Source organism: Scyliorhinus canicula, chromosome 13, assembly GCF_902713615.1.
Source record: "Scyliorhinus canicula chromosome 13, sScyCan1.1, whole genome shotgun sequence".
In the NCBI taxonomy this organism is placed as follows: Eukaryota; Metazoa; Chordata; class Chondrichthyes; order Carcharhiniformes; family Scyliorhinidae; genus Scyliorhinus; species Scyliorhinus canicula.
Genome location: NC_052158.1, coordinates 61,093,381 through 61,109,240, shown reverse-complemented (window position 1 = coordinate 61,109,240; position 15,860 = coordinate 61,093,381). Strand labels below are relative to the sequence as shown.

The window sequence follows — 15,860 nt, the reverse complement described above, 5'->3', positions numbered from 1 at the left end:
TCTGTCGTTCCAGTGAGAACAAACCGAGTTTATTCAACCGCTCCTCATAGCTAATGCCCTCCACACCAGGCAACATCCTGGTAAATCTCTTCTGCACCCTCTCTAATGCCTCCACGTCCATCTGGTAGTGTGGCTACCAGAATTGAACACTCTACTCCAAGTGTGGCCTAACTAAGGTTCATCTCCACTTCTCCTGTTTACATCAATTCTCTTTCCTCACCTTCCCCCAAGCTTTATCCACTCATTCTACTGCATCCCCTCCCTACTGTATGTCCCCTGTTTATGTCCCTTCCCACCTTGATCCTCCTGCTGTTGCCAACTTTCCCTCGTGTGTCCCCGCTCTCAAACACCCTTCCTTTGCCAGCATCCTTGTAAGTACATCCTCAGTTTAATCACTGAATGTTCCCACACTCTGGCTCCTTGTACTTACACGTGCTGATGGTCAGATGTGCAGGGTCACTAACCAGCTTTCCTCTTTCCGTGTTCTTCACCGTCATTAGCGCCAACGTGTACCTGCGTCCCCCTTCCAGGTCACGAAGAGTGTACGCATTTAACTTCCCATTGGGGATGTAACGGCTTTTCAAGTCACGGCTGGTTGTGATATTGATGATGTAACCATCACCGGAGCCAGTTAGGGGGTCATCCCAGCGCAGCCGTGCTGTAGTTGCTGTAACAGCAGTCATCACAGGGTTCTGAGGAGGCAGCGGTCCTGTGGTAGAAAGAGACAGTGAGCTGCTGTTAATTAGGACTTTTAAGATGGCGTGGTTTCCCACCTGAAGAGTCAATGGAGGATGCAAAGCTGCCAGGACTGGCAGGGTCAAGGGCCTTCTCAGGCCTCTCCTATCCCACTGTAAATTTGTGATAGAGGTCGGGCCGGCAGGACCTCAATGGCAAGGCCAGCTGGGGAAATGTCTGCCCCCCCCCACCACCCCCAACTCTGCAATTCCACTGGTGAGGAACATAAACATCTGCCCTTTATTTCCAAAACACTTGTTTTCTAAACACTCACATAAATGGCAATGTGGGGGGGGGGGGGGGGGGGGGGGGGTTTGTATCCCTGCCTCTGACAATCAGAAAATCAGACACCATTGCTAGTCCTGACGTGACTATCATCAAGCACCCGAGTGACATTGAGGGAGCAGCTGTGGAGGGAAATACGTGGAGGGTCTCACAGAGAGAAAAACTCCAGACATTACAACTGGGAAAAGTTAGAAATGTAATACATTTCTATGTCGGTGCAATGGGGGGAGGTGAAAAAAAGACCAAAAGGAGAGGTTTGTGATTGAGCGGTAGACAGGCAACATATAAATGGCAAAACAGTTGTTGAGTCAAAGCTAAAGAGAGGTGGTAGTAATAATAATAATCGCTTATTGTCACAAGTAGGCTTCAATGAAGTTAGTGTGAAAAGCCCCTAGTTGCCACATTCCGGCGCCTGTTCGGGGAGGCCAGTACGGGAATTGAACCCGCGCTGCTGGCCTTGTTCTGCATTACAAGCCAGCTGTTTAGCCCACTGTGCTAAACCAGCCAAATGGTAATGGGGCGACTCGGTTCTCTCTCCACAGAGGCTGCCAGGCCTGCTGGGTTTTTCCAGATATTTTCTGTTTTTATTTCCGGTTTCCAAACTCCGCAGTGTTTTGATGTCATTCAAGAAACAAAAAACATGTCCACGGGAAGTTTTTGTGGACAGCAGAACAATGAACAGGTGCCAGCTGGAAGCAAGAACGCGAGAAAAACACAATCGAGACTGAAAGCTGCAAAGAGAAGGAAACAAAATGGTGGATGCTGGGGCTTTGGGGGGGGGGGGGGAGGGGTGCGTGGGGGGAGACAGGGTGGTCAGGGATTGAATCCAGAAGGCTTTAAGGCCATTTTTTTCCCTTTGCTCTTGCCCACAAACCCGTCATTGAATGTCCCCTGTCTGCTGCACAATCTAGACCTTTCCTTTTGTTCCACTCTCCATCTTTTGATTGCTTAAGCAATTCATTTTAATTGATTAACTTAATTAAAACCTACTTCGTTTCTAACTTCTCCCAGTTCTGATGAAAGGTCAGGTGCTGACTCCTTTTTACACTCTCCCCACAGATGCTTTCTGACCCATTGAATACTTCCAGTGACTTGGGTTTTTTTACATTTCAGATTTCCATCTATTGCAGTATTTTGCTGTTAAGTTTACGCCTTTCACTGGAAGGAGGGGGAATCGAAAGGCTCCCAAGACATAGGGCTTTTCTCTGGGTGTGTCGCATAGGCAGAATGCGAGTGGACAGAAAGAGACAAAAAAAATAGAGGGGAGAGAGAGAGAAACATGGAGGCAGAGACTGAGAAACAAAGTAGCAGATAGAATAAGAAGAGCAAAAGAAATAGGACTGGGAGAAGACCATAGACTCGCCACGCATGTTTCAGCATTCAATATCATGGTGGTTGATCTTCAATTTAAATGCCACTTTCTCGCCCTGTCCCCATATCCCTTGATTCCCTGAGACACCAAAAATCTGTGTAGCTCTTCCTTAGAAAGATTGAACGGAATATCTGACACCCTCTGGCATAGAGAAGAAGTCCAATTTTCACAACCCTTTGAGTGAAGACATTTCTCCTCAACTCAGTCCAAAACGATCGCCTCCCCTTATCTTGAGGCTGCACCTCCATCCTCTAAATTTCTCAGCCAGGGGAAACAACCTCTCAGCATCTTCCCTATCAAGCCCCTTCAGAACCTGGAATGTTTCAATGAGATCGCCTCTCGTTCTTCTGAATTCCAGAGAATACAAACACAATTGACTCAGTTTCCTGTCAGCGGACAAACCTCCCATCCCAGGGATCAACCCACTGAACCTTTGCTCTGTCACTTCCACTGCAAGTAAATCTGGAGGCCAAAACTGCATTCTTTATTGCAGATGTGGCCTCACCAAACCGTCATACAAGTACAGCAAGATTTCTTTATTCCTGTGCTCCAATCCCCTTGCAAGAAAAGCCAACATGCCATTTTCCTTTGTAACTGCTTTCTGTACTGATGCGGAGATGCCGGCGTTGGACTGGGGTGAGCACAGTAAGAAGTCTTACAACACCAGGTTAAAGTCCAACATGTTTGTTTCAAACACTAGCTTTCAGAGCACTGCTCCTTCCTCAGGTATTCACCTGAGGAAGGAGCAGTGCTCCGAAAGCCAGTGTTTGAAACAAGCATGTTGGACTTTAACCTGGTGTTGTAAGACTTCTTACTGTGCTTTCTGTACTGGCATACTAACTTTGTGTTCCCTGTACAAGTGCACCCAAGTCCCTCAAAACATTAACATTTGCACGTTTCATGCCTTTTAAAAAAAATTCTGCTTTTCTATTCTTTTGCCCAACGTGAATAACTTTGCACTTCCCCACATTACCGTTCATCTACCACCTTGTGGCCCAATCACTTACCTTGTCCATGTCTCTGTGTCCTCCTCACAGCTTACATTCCCACCTAACTTTGTACCACAAGCAAACTTAGGTACAGTACATAAGAAGTAGGAGTCGGAAATTCAGCCCCTCGAGCCCACTCTGCCATTCAATTCAATCATGCCTGATCTCCTCTCTGTCTCAACTTCACTTTCCTGCCCGGTCCCCCTTATTAATTAAACACCTGTCTATCTCCTCCTTAAATTTACTCAAAGTCCTGGCATCCACTGCACTCTGGGTGGTGATGCCACAGATTCATGACCCTTTGAAAGAAGTAATTTCTCCTCATCTCTGTTTTAAACCTGCTATCCCCTTATGACCTCTCATACTAGATTGCCCCACAAAATGAAGCATCCACTCTACATCTACTTTGTCAATACCTTTATCATTACACTGTCTCTTTGTCAATGCCATGAATATAGATTAAAATAGCCGACATCACTGGTCCTTGCGACTCTCCACTATTCGCAGCCTGCCAACTTGAACATAAGCCATTTAGTCCTACTATTTGCTTTGATCTGTTAACCAATACGCTACCCATACCAATATATTGCCCCCAAATCCATGAACCCTTACCTTACCTCTTGTGTGGCACCTTATCAAATGCCTTATGGAAATCCAGATGTACTACGTTTTCTGATTCCCCTTTATCTACCCTATAATTGCAACCTCAAAAAACTCAAATGAACTTATAAAACACAATTTCTCTTTATAGGAAAGGAAAAAAGGGTGACCAGGGAGAGAAGGAAGGAATAAAAGGAAGCGTAAGACACAAGTTGCAAGATGTTTTAAGCAAATAAATAACTTCATTTATACATTGCCTCATTGTCTCAAACAAATATTACAAGATGTATAAAATGAATTAATTGCTGTTATAGAAAAATGTGACCTCCATTTTGCGCCACAAGAAAAAAGGATGACAAACGAGTAACTAATGTGTCTTTGATGTGATGGGGTGAGAAATGTTGGTCAGTATGCCCCGCAGGTCTTCAAATCATTCCATCGGATCTTCAGCATTTACCCTAATGGATGGGGCCTTGCTTTGAAGCTGCATTCAAAGATAATGCATCATATTTCAGTACTACACGGATGGGTCAGCATGAGTTATGGGCTTAAGTGCTGGAGTGGGACTTAAACTTTCAACCTGATGCAGTTCAACTGTGTTCAACTTCATGATGCAACTGAGCCCTGCACATTGGAGGCAGCTGGCAACACATCTTACGAGCGTGCAAGGTATGACCATCTGCACAGAAGATTCCGACTGGGTGGAGCTGTGCATTGGAATGCTGGAGCGCAGGATAATATAGAATCCTGCAGCAATGAGGAAGGCCATTTAGCCCATCGTGCCTGTGCTCGCTCTCCAATTATTCCCACCCCGTGCTGGTTCCCAGTAGCCTTCTACATTTTTATTTTTCAAGCCTATATCAGATTCCCTTGAAAATGTTCTTCCATCACTCCTGCAGGCTGTGCATTTAATCATAACTCAAATCTCATCTTTCCTGTTGTTTATTTCTGCCAGAAGAAGCTTAGTTTCTCTAGTTATTGCAGTCATCTCTTTGTTCCCGCTGTCACTCTCGTAAATCTCATCTGTAGTTTTCCAAGTCTTTGACATCCTGCCGAGCATGTGGTGCAGAAAGTCTCACTCATCAAACTCCCCCACGGAACGTTTGATCTCAGGCATATGTCGGAGGGCGGAGGGGGAGCTGCCAGCAGAGGGATAAAGATCAGACACAGTCAGGAGTAGAATTTCCACTGGGTGGTCTCACACCTCGTTTAGTTGGCTAGTAAAATATACACAGTGGCTGTGTTCTTGGCCAAACGTGGGGCTGTACGGTGGTTAGCACTGCTGCCTCACAGCGCCAAGGACCCGGGTTTGATTCCGACCTCGGGTGACTGTGTGGAATTTGCACATTCTCTTTGTGTCTGCGTGGCATTCCTCCGGGTGCTCCGATTTCCTCCTATAGTCCACTGCAGGTCAGGTGGATAGGCCGTGCTGAATTGCCCTTCAGTGCCCAAAGGTTAGGTGGGGTTACACAGATAGGGCGGGGATTGGGCCTGGGTGGGGTGTTCTTTTGGAGGGTCGGCACAGATTTAATGGGCCGACTGGCCTCCTTCTGCACTGTAGGGATTCTATGATTCTATGAGAAGGATTCCCCAATGCAGAAAGACGAAGAGAATCTTAGCAGTTTGTTCTTACATGGAGGCACACCATTATAGGGATGGGCGATAAATGTTGGCCTTGGCAACGACTCTCACATCCCATGAATGAGTAAGAGAAATTAGACAGCACAATACCCTAAAGATGAACAGAGGATGATATACAACTACCATCAGTCCACTTAATCCAAACGAATTCAGCTACTCAACCAGTGATTTCCCACTTAACCTGCTTTCAGGCATAATTGCTGTGAGCCTTAGATCCCTTTTGGAGCAATGAGGGTGAAGCAAAGCCATATAGAACGTTTCAGAGAGGGTCAGAACCTACGTGTCCACACAGGTAAGGGTGGATCTGTGAGACCCTCCAAAAGGCCCTCCTGAGCCTCAAGACTCATCTGTGGCATGGCTTCCACTGTGTAAAGTTCTCCCGGAGAAAGGTCACTGCAGACAAAGAAGAAGGAAAAGCAAATAATCCATTACTTTAAAAGGCTGAAGTTTGACAACTGATTGCCCCATATCCCACGCCACCCACCACCCCCCACCAGCTTTCTTGGTGTGGAGTAATTTTGGAATACTGCTGCACTGGCACAGCCTTCATAGGGTCTGTGCCATGCCTGAATGACCAGTTTGCACACCTGGTCCTGGGTAGTGGTCATTCGATTGTGACCATGTCATTGTTAAAATACAATCATAAATTCATAAGATATAGGAGCAGAATTAGGTCATTCTGCCCATTAAGTCTGCTCCATCATTCTATCATGGCTGATATGTTCCTCATCTGCTACCTACAATGTTACAGGCCAATAGCCACATGATAGGCTAGATTTTGTTGGGGCAGTGAAGGGGCCTGGTGACAGGCTGGAAAGTAGGGGCAGCCCCACCATGGCTTGTTGGGGACCCTCAGCTCCCTTTAAGGCCCAAGCGGTAGGTTATTAGCTGCTGTCAAGGCACCCTGTCCCATTGAAAGATGCCTGCCCCCAAAGCTGCCGGCCACTCAGAGTGTGGGCAGCCCTCCAGTCTCTGGAACTCCACCGGGAGTGGTGGCCACTGCAGGGACTGCACTCTGCTGCAGGGTGCTGCCCTCGAAACATGGCCAGTGAGGTTGAAAGTTGTCAGGGCCAGTCTGGCAGTGGGGTGAGAGGGGAGAGATGTTGCTGCAGCCATTGTCACTGGGAGCTCTAAGGGGCATGCGATTAAGAGGACCTTCCCATTCCTCAGCCCATTGGCAGGCCACCAGGGTTCATCAGGTGGTCTGCCCACATGGGGGAGGGGCTACGCACTTTTGATAAACTGCCACTACTAGCAGGAAGCGGCCCTCAATTTGGAGTCGACACTGGCTCGACTCTGGGCAGAAAGGCAAAGCCCCAGCTTCTCTGTCACCTGCAGAATGCCATGGTAGCAGGATAATAATGGGCACACCCACCCCTTGCTTTTCCTCAGCATTTTATGGACTCCTCTACCTCCCAGCCCATCTCCATTTCCCAAATCCTGGTTACTGAACATTAATCAGCAATGAGAATCATGGCTAAATCCCTCCTCCCACTATTACACTGTCACCCTCAGCCCCTCCAGCTCCAACTATCAGAAGTTCGGCTGTCGAATCCAAAGCATAGTTCCAACTAAGACTGGTGAAGAGAGGCGAGACCCCATTGGGCAAGAACTGCCTGTTGATAAAGGTTACATTTGTGGAAGCATACCTCATTGACAACTGGAGCTGGGGGAAATTATAGCAGTGAATACTCCCCTCAGCCTGGTTATTGGGGGGGCTGGGGGTGAGGATTAATGAGGCGGAGACAGGCTGATGCGAACGGGAGTCATTACTTTGCTTACCGGAAGGTGTAGTGCGTGAGGTTAGACCCCAGCAAAACAGTCATTTCTGCAGTTGCATCAGGAGACTTCAGAGAGAGGCGGATAGCGCTGATGATCGACTGTCTTGAGCTGTGCAAAGTCCAGGTGACAGATATGCTGGAAGCAGTGACGTTCGCTACCGACAGGTTTCCAATAGGACCAGGTTCTGGTGGGAAGAAGAGAAACTGCCATCACTTTAGAGACGAGCAGCATAAGGAAACATGATACCCCTGCGGAGGTTCTGGTGAGATGGGGTGGCAGGGAAGGAAGGAATGAATCATCGTGAACTAAAAACAGAGGATAATGGAGATACATAGCACGGCCAGTGAGCATCTTAAAGAGAAAGACAGGTTAACGCTCAATGTGCCTACTGATGTGTTGGGCACACATCTACACTGAGTTTGATGCAGTGTAGAGAGAGACAGGCTTCCAACACTTGATGATATGCAACACGATTTTATTTAACATCTAACTATAATACATGCTTAACTGTGGGTTGACACTATGCTGACTTGACTGGAGACCTGAGGCTAGCCTGACCAGACTAACTAACTACCACATGGTGTTTGTACTAGCTGCTGCTCACGAGCTCGGACTGTCTCAGAGACTGGATCCCGAGAGAACGGGCAAACTGGTCCCCTCTGTCTTTATAGTGGTCGTGTCCTGTCTGGTGATTGGCTGCTGTGTTGTGTGTGCTCACTGGTCATCCTGTGTGACAATCACTGCCTGTCTGCACTCCATCATATACATGGATGTATATTATGACGTCTCCCTCCCTTTTTTTTTCTAAACAAATATGTGTTCAGGTCAATAAATAATGAATATGTGTACAGGTACTTGGCTCTCTACAGAACATACTAACTTATATACATGGGAAGGTGTCTAGTGCAGATAGAGGGCAGATAACACATGAGAAAAAAACAATACGTACAGATGTCAAAACGATGAGAAAACAAGGTAATGTAAGTCAGTCTATAAATTCAGTCTCTGTGGTGGGAGACAAATTCTGGTTGACCGCCTCAAGGGTGGGTCAGGGGCCGCCTGCACCTTAACGGGCGGGACTGCCTCCAATGTGGTGGTCGTACAGGTCGGTAGAATATCTGGTAGATCAGTGGCCTCGTGGGAGGGCGCGTCCTGAGGAAGCAGCGTGCGAGGTGCGACATCATGGTTGGGTGGTGGGCGTGGAAGTCTGCGCAGTGCCCGCCTTTTGCGCCAGAGAAAAGAGCCATCAGGCATGCGAACGAGGAACGATCTCGGGGCCACTTGCTTGACCACCACATCCGTGGCTGACCAGCCACCGTCAGGCAGCGGAACACAAACTCGGTCAGCAGGGACCAGATGCGGCATGGGCGTCGTATGCTGATTTGTATTGGGCCCGAGACTGCTGCATCCTCTGTAAGACCGGGAAGTTGTCAAGGTCTGGAATGTGGATGGCCGGAACCATTGTTCACAGTGTGCGGTTCATGAGGAGCTGCGCTGGAGACAGCACAGTGGGCAGAGGGGTCGCTCTATAAGCCAACAGCGCCAGGCTGAAATCGGAGCCCGAGTCAGCAGCTTTGCACAAGAGTCTTCTAACAATGTGGACCCCTTTTTCAGCCTTCCCATTCGACTGGGGGTAGTGGGGGCTGGATGTGACGTGCCGAAAGTTGTACAGCCGGGCAAAATCTGACCACTCCTGACTGAATAAACAGGGGCCGCTGCCACTCATCACCGTGAGTGGGATCCCATGTCGGGCAAAAGTTTCCTTGTATGCCTTGATCACCGCCGCCAACGTGAGGTCAGACAGCCTGACCACCAGGGTAATTGGAAAAGTAGTCCACTAGGAGGACATAGTCACACCCCTTGGCATGGAACAGGTCAACACCAATTTTGGACCATGGGGTGGTCACCATCTCATGTTGCTGTGGAGTCTCTTTAGACTGGGTCAGCTGGAATTTTGACACGTCGGGCAATTGAGGACTGTGTTGGCGACATCTTGGCTGATGCCCGGCCAGTAGACTGCCTCTCGGGCTCGATGGTGACATTTTGCGACCCCCAAAAAAAACCCCCAAATCCTCGTGGATTTGGCAGAGAACCAAATCTCGCATGCTCTGTGGGATCACAATTCTGTCAAGCTTCAGGAGGATGCCGTCTACCACCATTAGATCATCCTTGACATTGTAAAACTGGGGACACTGCCCATTTTGCCAGCCATTCGTGAGGTGCTGCATCACCCGCTGGAACAGAGGATCCCTGGCCGCCTCCTCACGAATTTGAACGACTCTCTCATCTGAGGCCGGAAAGTTGGAGGCACAGAATTGCACCTGCGCATCTATTTGACAGACAAAGTCAGTCTGCTCACACGGTGTGATGATAGACCTGGAGAGTGCATCGGCAACAATGAGCTCTTTGCCCGGGGTGTAAACCAGGTCGAAATCGTAGCAGCGTAGCTTGAGGAGGATGCGTTGTAACCGTGGCGTCATGTCATTGAGGTCTTTTTATATGATGTGAACCAATGGCCTGTGGTCCGTCTCGACCGTGAATTTGGGGAGGCCATATACATAATCATGGAACTTGTCGATCCCTGTAAGGAGGCCCAGGCATTCTTTCTCAATCTGAGCGTATCGTTGCTCAGTGGGCATCATGGCTCTAGAGGCATATGCAACTGGGGCAAAGGAGGAGGAGTCATCCCGTTGGAGGAGCACTGCCCCAATACCATCCTGGCTCACGTCAGTGGATATTTTTGTTTCCTTGGCGGGGTCGAAAAACGGCAGTACCGGTGCCTCGGTGAGTTTCGTCCTCAGCTCACGCCACTCGTTCGCATGAGCGGGTAGCCACTGGAAATCGGTCATTTTTCTAACGAGATGGCGGAGGTCTGTGATGTGTGATGCCAAGTTTGGGATGAACATCCCAAGGAAGTTGACCATCCGTAGAAAGCCGAGGACCGCCTTCTTGTCCTCCGGGGTCTTCGTGGCGTTGATCGCCGAAACCTTGTCAGCATCCGGCCGCACGCCTTGCTGCGAGATGTGGTCACGAAGGAATTTGATTTCTGATTGACCGAATGAGCATTTGGCTCTGTTGAGTCGGAGGCCATGCTCGTGGATCCTGTAGAACACCCACTTGAGGCGATCGATGTGTTCTTGAGGAGTTGTGGACCAGATTATGACATCGTCGACGTACACTCGCACCCCCTCGATGCCCTCCATCATTTGTTCCATTATGCGGTGGAATACCTCTGAGGCAGAGATGATGCCAAAGGGCATTCAGTGTAGCAGTAGCGACCGAACGGGGTATTGAATGTGCACAGCTTGCGACTGGATGCATCCAGCTATATTTGCCAGTACCCCTTGGAGGCGTCCAGTTTCGTGAAGAATTTGGCATGAGCCATCTCGCTGGTTAACTCTTCTCGTTTAGGTATTGGGTAATGTTCCCTCATGATGTTGCGGTTTAAATCTTTGGCGTCGATACAGACTCAAAGCTCCCCTGACGGCTTCCTGATGCAAACCATGGAGCTAACCCAGTCCGTGGGTTCCGTGACCTTTGAAATGACGCCCTGGTCCTAGAGGTCTTGCAGCTGCTGCTTGAGGCGGTCCTTGAGGGGTGCCGGCACCTGACGCGGTGCGTGAACCACAGGGGTGGCGTTTGGCTTCAGTAGGATTCTGTATCGGTGTGGGTGTGTGCCCATACCTTTGAACACGTTATGGTATTGCGCTATGATGTCATCGAGTTGAGCCTGGACTTTATCATCTGGTGAGGCTGTTGCCTGTGCGGATGGCATGGTGTGAACCCACTGCACTAGATTCAGGAGTTTGCAGGCCCGAGCATCGAGCAAGGAAGCTCTGTTGGTTCCTATGATTTCAAATCGCAGCACGCTTTCAATGACCTAATGGACACCGCAAGCTGGCATGAGCCACTGGCAGCAATGGCATTGCCATTGTAGCCGAGGAGCTGGCAGGCCGGTGGAAGAATGCTTGGTCTGACACGGATGGTGTCGAGGTCAGATTTTGAAGTGAGGTTTGCTGAAGCGCCGGTGCCCAGCTTGAAACGGATGCGAGGCTTGTTAACAGTAAGGGTAGCACACCACTCGTCGTCCGGATCAACGCGCAGAATTGGGAGGTGTTTAACCGTCGTTGAGAGAGGCAGCGCATGCTTAGTGATGATGCCCACCTGGAATGGGGATTTGAGGCACTCAGCGCGGGATCTGGCGGGCTGTCGGAGTCTGTCACGGCCTGCTGTACCTATCAGAGACTCCTGCGCTGTGGCTGGGATCACTGTGCTGGGCAGTGGAGCAGATCTGCAAAGGGCTGCGGAGTGACCAAGCTTGCCACACTGGAGACAACGTCGTGATTTTGCCGGACATTGCCGCTTTAAATGGGCGGAGCCACAATTCGGACACGTCATGACGCGTTCCGTGCGCCAACGCGCATGCGCAGTGCGGTCGAACGACGTGCGCACCTGCGCAGGCTGGTCGTCGGTCTCGCCGTCCCCTCGGGCGTGGCGCGCATGCGCTGGAGCCCGGGAAAAGCGCGCAAAATGGCCACTGTCATCAAGACTCAGGCCCTGCATTTGTTTGATGGCCTGCACCCGTTCTGCCTCGCCATTTAGCTTTGCCATTTCTGCCGCCCTGATGTGGGAGTACCGGTTGGTAGCATGCTCGTGGAGAACGCAGATTTCGATAGCGATGGTAAGGGTGAGCAGCTTGACTTTCAGGAGCTGCTGGCGAAGGGAATCGGAGTGGACCCCAAAAACGATCTGATCCCGGATCATGGAATTAGTTGTCGAGTCATAATTGCATGATTGCGCGACGATGCGGAGATGGGTTAAAAAGGACTGAAAAGGTTCATCTTACCCTGAAACCTCTGCTGGAAAACATACCGTTCAAAGCTCTCATTCACCTCAATGTCGCAGTGGCTGTCGAACTTCAGCAGGACTGTTTTAAACTTCGTCTTGTCTTCGCCTTCAGCGAATGTGAGGGAGTTGTAGATGTGGATGGCATGGTCACCGGCTGTAGAAAGGAATAATGCGATCTTCCTGGCATCTGATGCTGCCTCGAGGTCGGTGGGTTCAAGATATGGCTGGAACTTCTGTTTGAAAATCTTCCAATTTGCACCGAGGTTGCCGGCGATGCGGAGCTGCGGGGGAGGGCGGACGCTATCCATGCTATCGGATGGCTGATCGCTGGTCAAGGCAGATTATCTCAAGGTAGGTCCGTCAAACTTCAGCATCACTCACTGGTACCATGGTGTGTTGGGCAGGCTGGATGTATCTGGACTACGTTTGATGCAGTGTAGCGAGAGACAGGCTTCCAACACTTGATGAGATGCAACACGATTTTATTTAACATCTAACTATATTACATGCTTAACTGTGGGTTGACACTATGCTGACTTGACTGGAGACCTGAGGCTAGCCTGACCAGACTAACTGACTACCACATGGTGTTTGTACTAGCTGCTGCTCACGAGCTCTGACTGTCTCAGAGGCTGGGTCCCGAGAGAGAGGGAAAACTGGTGCCCTCTGGCTTTATAGTGGTCGTGTCCTGTCTGGTGATGGGCTGCTGTGTTCTGTGTGCTCACTGGTCGTCCTGTGTGTCAATCAGTGCCTGTCTGCACTCCATCATATACATGGATTTGTATTATGACACCTACCATGCACCCAATGACAGTAGTGTACTGTCACCGGAGTGGTAATCCAGATGCCCAGGCTAACGCACTGGGGTCAAGGGTCGGGATTCTCCGATCCCACGCCGGGTCGGAGAATTGCTGGGGGGGGGAGCGAGAATTACACCACGCCACTCCGAAGCCGGGCCACCGACCGGAGAATCGGCGCCAATCGCGCCTGCGGGGTCCCCCCTGCGCCGGTCGAGGGCCGTTGAAAGCGCTGGTCGTGGCGCGCCGGCTTTTGAGCCCCGGAGCAGCGCACAGCACTGTCCTAGCCCCCTGGGAAGGGGTGAATGCCTGGGTCTGGAGGCCCGTTGACGCCGGCATCGATCACTCCGATTTTGACACCGCCGTTCAGAAAGGAAATCTGCCATCTTTATCTGGTCTGGTCAAAATGTGACTGCAGATACACAGCAATGTGGTTGACTCTTAACTGCCCTCTGAAATTCTGTTCCAGTGCAGTCAGGAATGGCAACAAATGCTGGCCTTGTCAGCAACGCCATCATCCCATCAAAGAATATTTAATCAATTGGTTTCAAGGAGAAAAATCACAAACTGTGGGACGGCTGGTGGGGTGGGGGACACACACACAACAGATGAAATTTAACACTGGCGCACCCTATAATTGTGGAAGTAATAATGTCTCTTTAATTGGGATGTCCACCATTTCCTCCCGTCAAACGTGAAGGTGCACAACAGGCAGACCAATGCAAACAAGTTAAAGCCTTTGGTCAGATTTTGCTGTCGGTGAATATGAGAACCAAAAAGGCCTATACTATTACAGTACAAGAAACGAGACTTCCATGTGGCTCTTTTCATTAGCTTTTGTATCAATTAAAATAAATTATTATAAAGGGTCAGGTATTAGAGTCCCTAATTATATACTTCTATTCAGAGACTTGTCAAAGAATCCCAATAAGATTCCAGATTTACACCTGAATATTCCCCCTAGCCTAAGCCTCAAGGTTAGTTTCTCTCCTATCTCCCCTCATGCCCTAACTAAGCTCATCTTGTCCATGAAACTAACCGCCTTCTCCATCGATCCTGTTCCCAATAAACAGCTGACCACCCAACTTCCCCACCTGGCTGCCACGTTAGCCGATATTGTTAAAGGCTCTTTTTCCTCACCTTTGCTTCAAATTTGCTGTCATTAACCTTCCCCTCAAAAAACTAATCCCCAACTTCACCCTCCCTCCAAACGTGCCAGCTCCCTACTCCCTTTCCTTGTCATAGTCCTTGAATGCGTTGTCCCCTCTAAAATCTGCGTCCAGCTTTTCTGGAATTTCACATTTGAATTCCTCCAGTGAGGTTTCTGTCCTTGCCCACATTGGTTCTCATGACGGATACAATTGACATCCTGTGTGTGACAAAGGTAAACTATCCCTCCTCATCCTTCCCAACCTGTCTGCAGCCTTTGGCATGGTTGACCTCACCATCCTCCTCAATTACCTCTCTACCATTGTCCAAACGTGTGCATCTGTTCCCATTATTAGCCAGTAAAAGCCTCACTTCCTGAAACTACACCATTACCAATTGGGTCCCCCTCCAGTCAATCCTTGGCCCCACGGTAGCATAGTGGTTAGCACAATTGCTTCACAGCTCCAGAACCCAGGTTCGATTCCCGGCTTGGGTCACTGTCTGTGCGGAGTCTGCACGTTCTCCCCGTGTGTGCGTGGGTTTCCTCAGGGTGCTCCGGTTTCCTCCCACAGTCCAAAGATGTGCAGGTTAGGTGGATTGGCCATGTTAAATTGTCCTTAGTGTTCAAAATTGCCCTTAGTGTTGGGTGGGGTAACCAGGTTATGGAGATAGGGTGAAGGTGTGGACTTGGGTAGGGTGCTCTTTCCAAGAGCCGGTGCAGACTCGATGGGGCAAATGGCCTCCTTCTGCACTGTAAATTCTATGATTCTATGATTCTATCCTATTTCTCATCTACAGACTGTTCCTTAGCAACATGGGGGTAGCACAATGGCACAGTGGCTAGCACTGCTGCGTCACAGCGCCAGGGTCCCAGGTAGGTTCGATTCCAACCTTGGGTGACTGTGTGGAGTTTGCACGTTCTCCCCGTGTCTGTGTGGGTTTCCTCTGGGTGCTCCAGTTTCCTCCCACAGTCCAAAGACGTGCAGGTTAGGTGGATTGGCTATGATAAATTGGCCCCCGATATTCAAAGGTTAGGTGGGGTTATGGGGATAGGGCGGGGAACGGAGTCTATGCCGGGTGCTCATTCAGAGACTTGATGGGCCGAATGGACTCCTTCTGCACTGAAGGGATTCGATGATTCAATGAATTCAATGAACATGATCCAAAAACACTGCATTCATTTCCAAATATATGTTGTTCCTCACAACCACCTCCCCACCATCTCAGAGTTGTCATTGCTTGTCTGACATCTTGTCTTGGAAGACAAGATATTTCCTCCAACTAAATATTGGGAAGATCGAAGCCATTGTCTTCAGTCCCTGACAGAAACTCTCCATGCCCTAACCACCAACTCCATTTTTCTCCCTTGTAACTGTCCTGAAGCAGGCAGTATGCAATGTTAGCATCATATGCTGAGTTTCATAGATACATACAAGATAGCAGCAGGAGGAGGCCTTTTGGCCCTTCGAGCCTGCTCTGCCATTTATCACGATAATGGCTGATCATCCAACTGAATAGCCTAATCCTACTTCCTGCCCATAGCCTTTGATCCCATTCTCCCCAAGTGCTATATAGAACATAGAACATAGAACAGTACAGCACAGAACAGGCCCTTCGGCCCTCGATGTTGTGCCGAGCAATGATCACCCTACTCAAACCCAC

At 49.4% G+C, this 15,860-nt stretch overlaps 1 protein-coding gene across 3 annotated transcripts in view; it reads right to left on the bottom strand.

The window, feature by feature from the left end:
* sned1 (sushi, nidogen and EGF-like domains 1) overlaps positions 1 to 15,860 on the bottom strand; it is a 191,727-nt gene that overhangs the window by 53,080 nt on the left and 122,787 nt on the right. For all 3 annotated transcript variants that reach the window (XM_038815011.1, XM_038815010.1, XM_038815009.1), the window contains exons 18-20: positions 7,405 to 7,588; positions 5,903 to 6,015; positions 431 to 709 (exon numbers count right to left, since the gene is read on the bottom strand). In XM_038815011.1, the coding sequence (XP_038670939.1) occupies positions 431 to 709; positions 5,903 to 6,015; positions 7,405 to 7,588 (576 nt within the window). The remainder of the gene's footprint in view (positions 1 to 430; positions 710 to 5,902; positions 6,016 to 7,404; positions 7,589 to 15,860) is intronic.